The following is a 12122-nucleotide window of genomic DNA, read 5'->3' as shown; positions in this document are numbered from 1 at the left end:
GGTACAATATTGTTGTGATGACAGTTCTCTATAAATTGTTCTATGGATTCAATTTAGTTCCAATCAAAATTCCATTAGACTTTTGTGTAGAATTTGACAAGCTTATTCTAAATTTATCTGGAAATTCAAAGGGCCTGGAATAATGAGAAAAATTTTGGGAGGAAAAGTATAATGTTGAATACTAACACCCCCTGAGTTCAAAATTTATGATAAAACTACAATAATCAATATAGGCATAAGTGTATATATATATATGTGGTGGTTTGATTTTCAATTAGGTTGCCATGGTAATTCAATGTAGGAAAGATGATCTTGTCAACAATTGGTTCTAGAACAACTGAATACTAATATGGAAAAAAAGTGACTTCAACTTTTATCCCATACTTTATTCAAAAATTACCTTGATATGGAGCATAGACTTAAAAGTAAAATTTAAAACTACAAATCTTCAGAAGGAAAAAATAGGGGGAAAATTCTTTGTGACATTGAGGTAGGCAAAGATTTCTTAGGTGATAATTACACTGAATTAACCATAAAAGATAAACATTGATAGACGATACCATTAAGAAAATGTAAGGCATGGTGCCTCGGTGGCTCAGTTGGTTAAGCGTCCGACTTTGGTAAGCCAAAGTCATGATCTTGTAGTTCATGGGTTCGAGCCCCATGTTGGGCTCTGTGCTGACAGCTCAGAACCTGGAGCCTGCTTCAGATTCTCTCTCTCTCTCTCTCTCTCTCTCTCTCTCTGCCCCTCCCCAGCTCACACTCTATCTCTCTCTCTCAAAAATAAATAAACATTAAAAAACATTTTTTTAAATAATAAAAGAAAATGTAAGGCAAACCACAGAAGAGAAAATATTTGCAGTTCCTATTATCCAACAAAGAACTTGCATCCAGAATATGTAAAAATTCTTACAACCAATAGTGAGAAAGCAAACAATCCAATAAAATAAAGGTCAAAAGATTTGAAAGACTTTTCTCAAAAGAAAATATATGAATGACAACATCAAATATTATTGTTATTAGTCATCAGGGAAAAGCAAATGAAAACCACAAAGAGACACCATTACAAAAACACTACAATGGCCAAAATTAAAAACACTGTATCCCTTTTACATTGCTGGTAGGATTGTCAAATGGTACAACCACTTTGGAAAACAGTATGGCTCTTTCATAGTTAAACATACAGATAATTATGTGATCCGGCAATTCTACTATTGGGTATTTGCCCAAGAAAAATGAAAACAGCAAGAGAAAGACTGCTATGTGAATGTTACAGCAGTTTTATTCCTAACAACCAAATTGTCTATGAACAGGATTATGGATAAACAAATTTTGGTATATCTCTGCAATGGAATACTATTTAGCAAAAGAAGGCAAATTCAAATAAGAACATACAGTACAATTCAATTTTTATGAATTTTTAAGAATATGAAAAACCAAGATATGGTATCATAAAGCAGATCAATGAGTTTTTTGGCTGATAATGGGGATCTAACTATAAAGGTGATATAAATGTTTCATATCTTGTAGTGTGCATTAATTTGTTAAAATACATCCAATTGTTCACCTAAAGTGCGTTCCTTCTGGGCACATGCACTCCAATGTTTATAGCAGTGCTAGCGACAATAGCCAGTGTGGAAAGAGCCCAACTGTCCACTGACTGATGAATGGATAACGAAGATGTAGTGTGTGTACACACACACACACACACACACACACACACACACACACACTGAAATATTACTCGGTGATCAAAAAGAATTTGCAACAATGTGGATGGAACTAGAGTGTATTATGCTAAGTCAAATTAGTCAAAGAAAGACAAATATCATGACTTCACTCATGTGGAATTTAAGATACAAAACAGATGAACATATCTGGAAGAGAAGCATATTTGGAAGAGAAGCAAAAATAATATAAAAACAGGGAGAGGGACAAAACATAAGAGACTCTTAAATACAGAGAACAAACTGAGGGTTGTTGGAGGGGTTTTGGGTTGCGGGGGTGTGCTAAATGGACAAGGGCATTAAGGAGGACACTTGTTGGGATGAGCACTGGGTGTTATATGTAGGCGATGAATCGCTGGATTCTACTCCTGAAATCATTGTTGCACTATATGCTGACTAACTTGGATGTAAATTAAAATAAAATAAAATGAAATAAAATTAATATACAAATTTTAAAAATTAAGTGGGTTCCTTCTACTGTATATAAACTATACCTCAAAATTGATTTTTTTAATTTTTATTTAAATTTCAGTTGGCTAACACATAGTGTTAGATTAATTTTAGGTGTACAGTACAGCGATTCAACACTTCCATACATCACCCTGTGCTCATCATGGCAAGTGCACTCCTTAATCCCTATCACCTATTTAACCCATCCCTACATTCACCTACCCTCTGGTAACCATTAGTTCTCTATAGCTAAGTGTCTGCTTCTTGACTTGCCTCTCTCTTTTTTTCCCCTTTGCTTGTTTTTTTTTTTAAAGTAGTTCTTTCCATCTCTGAATATTTGAGAGCCTCTGACAGGGGTCAGTTAAGAGAATTTGTACAGGTGCAGTGTCTTCAGTCTTATCCTTTTTTTGCTCTTCACTCAACAATACCATAGTAATTTTTAAAGAGGAAAAGGGGAGAGCCTTACTGCTTTCTGAAATTCTTATGCTGGTGGTTGAATATCACCAACAGCTTCACTTGGCAGGATTTTATCCCTTCCTTTCACCCACAGTCCCCTCAAATGTCTCTCCTGTACCAGCCACACAGCAGAAATCTTCAGATGAGGGGTTTTAGTTAGGAGACATTAATGTTAATTATTTAGGATAAGCAGAGCTGTGAGAAAGCAGAGATTGCATGTATGAATAAAGATATATCAGCACAGTCTGTATACCTGATTGTGTTTAAAATAGCACGGAGAAAGGATGTTGAGGAGAGAAGACCTCTCTAGCTCAGAAATAGGAATGAACAGTTGGCCTACCTGGAGCAACAAATTCAATCTGGAGATCTGTAAGATGTAATAATGAGCCTATATAGCAGAGGATGAATCCTGGTATAGGGAATATGAATGCGTTTGAAAAGTACACCGTACATATTTTTTTAAATTGTAAGAAGTGAGTCGTGTATATTCCTAATGAAGTTTTTATTATTCTTGTATTGATTTCATTTAGGTCCTATTTTGACTATAGCTTAGATGCTAACAAGGAGCTATTAGAATGTTTTAAGCCTGGAAGTGATAAGACCAAACAGTAAAAGAGGATTGATTAACACAATCAGAAAGAGCAGAAGAAGCTGATGAAAAGTAGCATGGAATAATCTTAAGATCCTAGGTTTTAGTACCTGCTCTGTTCTGGAGTTTGGTTTCATATTTTTTGTTGGTGATAGAGTTAGATTATGTCATTTCTTTTTTTTTTTAATGTTTATTTATTTTGAGACAGTGAGCGAGCGTGGGGGAAGGGCAAAGAGAGAGGGAGAGAGGGAGAATACCAAGCAGGCTTGTGCTGTCAGCACAGAGCCCAATGCAAGACTCAAACTCACGAATAGTGAGCTCATGACCTGAGCTGAAATCAAGAGTCAAATGCTTAACCAACTGAGCCACCCAGGTGCCCTGATTATGTTAGTTCTTTTTTTTTTTTTAATTTAATTTTTTATTTTTTTTAAATTTACATCCAAATTAGCATATAGTGCAACAATGATTTCAGGAATAGATTCCTTAGTGCCCCTTACCGTTTAGCCCATCCCCTCTCCCACAACTCCTCTAGCAACCCTCAGTTTGTTCTCCATAGTTAAGAGTCTCTTCTGTTTTGTCCCCCTCCCTGTTTTTTTTTTTGTTTCCCTTCCCTTATGTTCATCTATTTTGTCTCTTAAAGTCCTCATATGAGTGAAGTCACATGATTTTTGTCTTTCTCTGACTAATTTCACTTAGCATAATACCCTGAAGTTCCATCCATGTAGTTGCAAATGGCAAGATTTCATTCTTTTTGATTGCCAAGTAATACTCCATTGTATATAATACCACATTTTCTTACATTTTCTTTATCCATTAATCCATCAATGGACATTTGGGCTCTTTCCATACTTTGGCTATTAGTGATAGTACTGCTATAAACATGAAGGGACACATGGGGGTGCATGTGTCCCTTCAAAACTGCACACCTGCATCCCTTGGATAAATGCCTAGTAGTGCAGTTGCTGGGTTGTAGGGTAGTTCTATTTTTAGTTTTTTGAGGAAACCTCCATACTGTTTTCCAGAGTGGCTGCACCAGCTTGCATTCCCGCCAGCAATGCAAAAGAGATCCTCTTTCTCAGCATCCTCGCCAACACCTGTTGTTGCCTGAGTTGTTAATGTTAGCCATCCTGACAAGTGTGAGGTGGTATCTCATTGTGGTTTTGATTTGTATTTCCCTGATGATGAGTGATATTGAGCATTTTTTCATGTGTCAATTGGCCATCTGGATGTCTTCTTTGGAGAAGTGTCTATTCATATCTTTTGCCCATTTCTTCACTGGATTATTTGTTTTTTGGGTGTTCAGTTTGATAAGTTCTTTGTAGATTTTGGATACTAACCCTTTATCTGATAGGTCATTTGCAAATATCTTCTCCCATTCTGTTGGTTGTGTTTTAGTTTTGCTGATTGTTTCCTTCGCTGTGCAGAAGCTTTTTATTTTGATGGGGTCCCAGTAGTTCATTTTTGCTTTTGTTTCCCTTGCCTCTGGAGACATGTTGAGTAAGAAGTTGCTGTGGCCAAGATCAAAGAGGTTTTTTCCCGATTTCTCCTTGAGGATTTTGACGGCTTCCTGTTTTACATTTAGGTCTTACATCCATTTTGAGTTTATTTTTTTGTCTGGTTTAAGAAAGTGGTCCAGGATCATTCTTCTGCATGTCCCTGTCCAGTTTTCCCAGCACCACTTGCTGAAGAGACTGTCTTTATTCCATTGGATATTCTTTCCTGCTTTGTCAAAGATTAGTTGGCCATGCTTTTGTGAGTCTGTTTCTGGATCCTCTATTCTGTTCCCTTGATCTGAGTGTCTGTTCTTGTGCCAGTACCATACTGTCTCGATGATTACAGCTTTATAGTATAGCTTGAAGTCTGGGATTGTGATGCCTCCTGCTTTGGGTTTCTTGATTATGTTCTAAAGTCATTTTGTTCCTAACTTTCTGAGTCTACAAAAAGTGAATGAAAGTTTATATGCAAAGATTTGATGATGTGATATAGTGTTAAGAATCATGGTAGGGTTTTGGTATATTTCATTATATTGAAGCTAGTGAATGAGATTAAGAATGGACTTTGGTTATAATTATTTTTGTATTTTCTTTGTAGGGATTAATCATTTCATGAGAGAGACAGTGAAGAATTGTAAAAGAGATGGATTTGTTCAGACCATTTTGGGAAGACGTAGATATTTACCAGGAATCAACGACAACAACCCTTATCATAAAGCTCACGTATGTTGAGATTTCTCTGGATTTTTAACTTAATATTTTAATGACATATACTTTTCAACCAAGACTAAACACTGCTAATTTTCCTTTTAGGAATCAGTAGCCTATTAATTGGATCTTCTGTTTCACTAAGGACTTTGAAATAATGGCACATGCCAGTATTTGCTGAATGTAGTCCTTAGAGACCAATGTAAATATGAGTTCACTTAATAATACTTCAAATACTTTAAAGACGTTCTGTTTCAGTAAGCCAGTTATTTTTTTAGTTTTGCTAATAAATTATAAATGTAATTCTTACATTTGCTAATTGTTCTTTGTTTCAGATATTGTATACCAATTTGTCATATCACACAAAGTTTCCGATTTTTTCAGATTAGCCCATCATTAAATTGTGGTTCATTCATTTTTGGCTCATTCTACTTGTTTATTTTTTTATTTTTTTGAGAGAGAGAGAGTGATAGCACACATGCACACATGCAGTGAAAAGGCAGAGGGAGAGGGAGAGATTGAATCTTAAGCAGGTTCCATGCCTAGCGGGAAGCCCCATCATGCCCTGAGCAGAAATTAAGTTAGACACTTAACCGATTGAGCCACCCAGGCTCCCCTTGTTTATTTATTTTAATAACACTGGCTCACCCAAAGTTATTAGGATATTCAAAATATTGAAAAAGGCTATTTTTAACACCATTTAAAATATTTATTGATGGTATTTACTAAAATTATGATTTAAAGTCTCTGAAATCTTTGGGACCCACAAAAGTATTCTATGCATCTGAACATTTAAATTTCTATTATAGTCCACATCTTCCTATTTCAACTGGTTATATTTTATCTTCTCCAATACTTCTGCATGTCAGTGCCCACTATACATTGTATGTAATGAAAATACCCAGCCCCCCCACAGTGCTAGACTTCTGTCTGGAGCTAGAAACCTTCAGAGCACTAATGTTCTTAAGGACCGTGGAAGAATAGATGGCTTTTTGTTACTTCTTCACTCTGTAGCCTACCATATACACAGACATCAAATATTTATCAGGCTTTTACCATCTCTCTAAATGAGTTGTCCCTTAGGAGTAGATAATTTTCTACTGGTCAGATGGAGCCAGCTAGTGGAAGGCTTTAATGGCAGGCTGAAAATTTTAGACTTGATCTAAGAGGAGTTATATTTCTTGGGATTTACATGATTAAAAATGGAGGATAGATTTATTGATGTAAATAAACCATACAAGTTTTTGAAAACTAATATTTTTGTACCTAAAGATGTGAGGGTAAGACTTTACATGCCAAATCCTTAGGAGTTAAAGTTCTAACTGATTCATTATGTTGTTGCTGAGAAAAAAGAAAATTCCAACCCTCAGAATTACGAATAGATATAACCAGATTTAATTTTTGGTTTGCTTTGGTTTGGCTTCACTTTTTGTTTAAAATTTTATTGTATTGAAAAATATACATAGAGAAAGTACAGGAAACAAATGTAAATTTTAGTAAATTATCACAGAACTACACCTGTGTAACTACCACTCAAGTCAAATAGAATATTGTCAGCACCTTAGAAGGTCCCTTGATGACTCCTACTCACTACCCACTGCTTCCTAGAAATAATCACTATTATAATCTAGCCCTATAGTTTTATATATTTTTGATCTCTATGTACATCATATGTATGTATTCTTCTGCCTATAGCTTCTTTCACTCAAAACTGCATAGACGAGTCATTCATGTCGTCTTACATAAAGGTAGCTGTTTTACTTTATGATAGTATGTTTATGATTATACCACAGTTTATCCATTTTTCCATTGATGGGAATTTAGGTTTCCAGTTTGGAGTTATTATGGATATTGCTGATTTGAAAATTCTTGTCCAATGTTCTTGGTGCACATATGTTTCAATTTATGTTTGGTAAAGAACTAGTCTTAGAATTGCTGCTTATCTTCAACTTTAGTAGATAAAGCCAAATTGTTTTTGATGGTGGTTGCAGCAATCTGTCCTCCTTTCAGAAGTGTGTGCAAGTTCTCACTGCTCTGTGTTCTTACCAACATTTGCTATTAAGGTGATATAATTTTAGCTATTCTGTTGGGTTTAAGGTAGTATCTTGTAGTTTTACTTTGCATTTCCTTGAATATTAATGAGGTAAGTAACTTAACAAATATTTATTAGCCATTACTTAATTCTTTCTTGGAAAAGTGGTTTTTCAAGTCTTCTTTTTCATTTTTTTTTTTTATTGTTGAGTTGTCTGTCTTTTTCTTATATGTAGGAAAGACATATTGATTACATGTTGGGAAAATAGTCTCTTCCACACTGTATCTTGCCTTTTCATTCTTACTAGTAACTTTAGATGAGGAGAGGGTAATAATTTGGATTAGCCTTTAAATTTTAATTGAGAAATAACATGTGTAGTAAAGGGTACAAATCTTAACATGTAAAGTTTTACATGTTTATACACGTATAACCACCATCCTGTCATGATATGGAACTTTTCCAACACCCTAGAAGGCTTCTTTATGTTCCCTCCAAATCAGTACTATCCACCTCCCACCCCAGCACACACATAAAACTATAGGTTAGTTTTGTATGAACTTGATTTTTATTTAAATGCAATCGTACCATATGTACTCTTGGATCTGACTTTTTTCATTCAAATATAGGTCTGTGAGATTCTTGAGTTTCATGTGCAGCTATAGTTCATGTCTTTATTTAGCTGACATAGTAGAAACATACCAACAATTTATCCATTCTAACATTTCATTTCTCCATTGGCAGACATTTGGACTCTTTCCAGGTTTTGCTTATCATTAATAAAGCTGCTATGAACATTCTCACATATGTCTTTTGGTGAACATATGTACCTAATTTCATTACTTTTAGAGTGGAATTGGTGAGTCATAGATTAAGCACGTCTATACTTTAGTATATACTGCCTAACAGTTTTACAGAGCAGTTATCCCCATTAACGTTGCCACCAGCTTTGTTTATCTACGTTCTTGCCTTGGTTGATATCATTGGTCTTTTTAATTTTAGCTATTCTGGTAACTGTGTAATGGTACCTCATTGTGCTTTCAATTTGCCTTTTTCTGATGACTAATGATGTTTAGCTCCTTTTTTGTTTATGGCTATTTGGATGTCTTCTTTTGTGGAGGGTCTGTTTAAATCTTTTGTCTTTGTTTGTTTATTTGTTTTGAGTTGTCTCTCTTTTAACTGATTTATGAGAGTCCTTTATATATTCCAGATATGAGCTCTTTGGTTACATGGACTTATCAGTCTTTTATATTATTATAGTGCTTTCCTTGATCTGTTTAAGAAAGCTTTCACTACCCCAATGTCAAGATAATTTTCGCTAGGAATTTTTGGTTTTGCCATATACATTTATATCTACAATCAACCAGAAATTGGTTTTGATGTATTATGAGAGACTGAGGGTCAAGGTCTTCCATCTCCCCTCACCTCAAGGATATACAGTTGTCCCTAACTATTTATTGGAAAAACGGAGCTTTCCCCCTACTGTTCTTCAGTGCCACCTTTGCCACAAATGAAATTTCTATATATGGATGTGTCTGTTTTTGGACACATTATTTTTGTCTGTTGTATTTGTTCATCCTTTAGACAGTGCCACACCATCTTAGTGATGCAGCTTTGCCTTTTCTTGGTTCTCTGCATTTCCATATAACTTGCACAAGCAGCTTGTAAATTTCTATATAAACACAAAATCCTGTTGGGACTTTTTTGAGATTGCCTCAAGTTCATAGATCAAGATGAGCTTGATGGATATATTTATACACTTCAGTTTTCCAGCCCATGAACATGATATATCTGTCCATTTATTTAGGTCTGTAGTTTTTAAATTCTCTCGATGTATAATTTTGGGGAATTAGATTTGTCTAGGTATTTGAAAATTTTTGATGCTGTTGCAAGTTGTATCTATTTTTGCTCTTTTCCTTCCTTTTTTTACATTTTCTAAGCCTTTGTTGCTGGTACATAGAAATAGTTGTTTTTATTGTTGTTCTTTTGTCTAGAAGCCTTGCAAATATTGTAATTACTAATTCTAATAATTTATCTGTAGATACTTTTAGAAACTCTATCTTCCCAATTATTATCTGCAAAGTAGTTTTTATAACTACTTTTCTAAACTTTGTTCCTTTTATTACTTTTGTTTGACTTATAAGCCAGGACAGTGTTGAATACAAGTAGTGATAGTGAGCATCTTTACCTCTTTTCTGATCTCAGAGGGGAATTTTAAACATTCACTGCTATGTAGAACTTTCCTTTAGGTTTATTAGTGCCTTTGTCAGATAAAGTAAGCTCCCTTATATATTTGCGTGCAGGGCATAGAGGTTCTGTCATACCTGCTCACTTCTGCTCTTATAGTGCAAATACAGTCATAGACAATACATAAATGGGTGACTGTGTGGTTGTGTTCCAATAAAACTTTATTTACAGAAATAGAAGCTAGGCCACATTTGGCCTGCAGGCTGTAGTTTGCTCAGCCCTGGTCTAACTGTCTTTGATGTAATCTGCCTTTCTTCTCCAGGCTGATTTCCATACAATATTTTTCTTTCTGTCTGGTTTACAGTAGATTTTCTGTGATGTACCTAAATTGCATGTGTGTTTTTAATTTACGTGTTTCTCTGTGGATATGTGTGTTTGATTGATCCATTAAGAGTGTTAGGACTTTTTCAATCTGTGGCTTGATATCTTTTGTTGATTTTAGAAGATTTTTAGTCAGTTCTTCTTTAATTATTGCTTCATTACATTCTCTCCTCTTTTTCTGGGACTCCTATTATAAAAATTTTAAACCTTTTTTAAAAATTCCTCATGTTTCATTTCCTCTGTTTGGCTCTTTCCATGTTTATATTTCATCATGCTTAATTCTGGATTTTTTCTTCAAACTTATCTTTCAATTTACTGATTTTCCTCTTCAATTTGCTATTGAACCCAACTATTAAGCTTTTCTATTCAAAGTGATATAGAACTTTTCCACAACTCCATAAGGCTTCTTTATTCTCCCTCCACATCAATACCATCCCCCTCCCCCTACCCTTCCATACACACACACCCAACTACAGGAAAGGTACTATTTAAGTGCTTTAAGTTCTGTTTTTTTTTTCCTGGCTCAGATTGATTTTTTTTTTTTTGTTGGAGTATAATTAATATATAGTATTATATTAGTCTCAGGTGTATGATATAATGATTCAACAATTCTATGCATTTCTCAGTGCTCATCAACCTAAGTGTACTCTTAATCCCCTTTATGTATTTCATCCTCACACCCTCCCCTCTGCCCCCGGCAACCACCAGTTTGTTCTGATTTTTCTTTGTTTTGTTTCTTAAATTCCACATATGGGTAAAATCATACAGTATTTGTCTTTCTCTGATTCACTTACTTCACCTTGTATTATACCCTCTAGGTCCATCTATGTTGTTGCAAATGGCAAGATTTCATTCTTCTTTTTTATGGCTACGTGATATTCTATTGTATACATTACCACATCTTCTTTATCCATTCAACTATGGATGGGCACTTGGATTGCTTCCATATGTCGGCTATTGTAAATAATCCTGCAATAAACATAAGGGCCCATACATCTTTTTGAATTAGTGTTTTTGTTTTCGTTTGGTAAATACCCAGTAGTGGAATTACTGGATTATATGGTAGTTCAATTTTTAGTTGTTTTGAGGAATCTCCATACTCTTTTCCACAGTGGCTGCACTATTTTGCATTCCCACCAACAGTGCATGAGGATTCCTTTTTCTCCACATTCTCAGCAATGCTTGTTCTTGTCTTTTTGACAAAATGCAACATCAATTCATAATAAAAACTGTCAACAAAGTGGATTTAGAGGGAACTTACCTCAGCATAATAAAAACCATGTGTGGAAAAAACCCACAGCTAGCATCATACTCAATGGTGAAAAACTGAGAACTTTTCCTCTAAGATTAGGAACAAAACAAGGATGCCCACTCTCACCGTGTTTATTCAACATAGTACTAGAAGTCTTAGCCACAGCAATCAGACAAGAAAAAGAAATAAAAGTCATCCAAATTGGTAAGGAAGAAGTAAAACTTATTTGCAGATCACATGATACTGTATATAGAAAACTATAAAGACTCCACCAAAAAAGTACTGGAACTGTTAAATGAATTCAGTGAAGTCACAAGATACAAAACTAATTTACAGCAATCTGTTGCATTTCAATACACTAACAATGAAGTAATACAAAGAGAAATTAAGGAAATAATCCCATTTACAACTACACTAAAAATAATAAAATACCTAAAAATAAACTAAACCAAGGAGATGAAAGACCTTTACTCTGAAAATTATAAAATGTTGATGAAAGAAATTGAAGATGACACAAACAAATGGAAAGATATTTCATGCTCATGGATTGTAAGAACAGATATTGTTAAAATGTCCATACGACTCAAAGCAATCTACAGATCAATGCAATCCCTGTCAAAATATTAATAGCATTTTTCACAGATCTAAACAATCCTAAAATTTGTGTGGAACCACAAAAGACCCCACATAGCTAAAGCAATCTTGCAAAAGAAGAACCAAGCTGGAAGTATCACAATCCCAGATTTCAAGATAATACTTCAAAGCTGTAGTAAGTTCTGTTATTTTTATTTTTCAGTTATAGAGTTTACATTCTGCTCTTATTTTATGGTTTTGACTTTTTGCTGAAATA

At 34.6% G+C, this 12122-nt stretch overlaps 1 protein-coding gene across 3 annotated transcripts in view; it reads left to right on the top strand.

The window, feature by feature from the left end:
- POLQ (DNA polymerase theta) overlaps positions 1-12122 on the top strand; it is a 158119-nt gene that overhangs the window by 104614 nt on the left and 41383 nt on the right. For all 3 annotated transcript variants that reach the window (XR_006207137.1, XM_042955297.1, XM_042955299.1), the window contains exon 27: positions 5314-5438. Coding sequence is in view for 2 of the 3 variants with exons in the window: in XM_042955297.1 (XP_042811231.1) it covers positions 5314-5438 (125 nt within the window). In the remaining variant the exon portion in view is untranslated. The remainder of the gene's footprint in view (positions 1-5313; positions 5439-12122) is intronic.

Source organism: Panthera leo, chromosome C2 (genome assembly GCF_018350215.1).
Source record: "Panthera leo isolate Ple1 chromosome C2, P.leo_Ple1_pat1.1, whole genome shotgun sequence".
NCBI lineage: Eukaryota > Metazoa > Chordata > Mammalia > Carnivora > Felidae > Panthera > Panthera leo.
The sequence above is the reverse complement of the archived record's forward strand: the minus strand, read 5'-3'. Positions and strand labels throughout refer to the sequence as shown.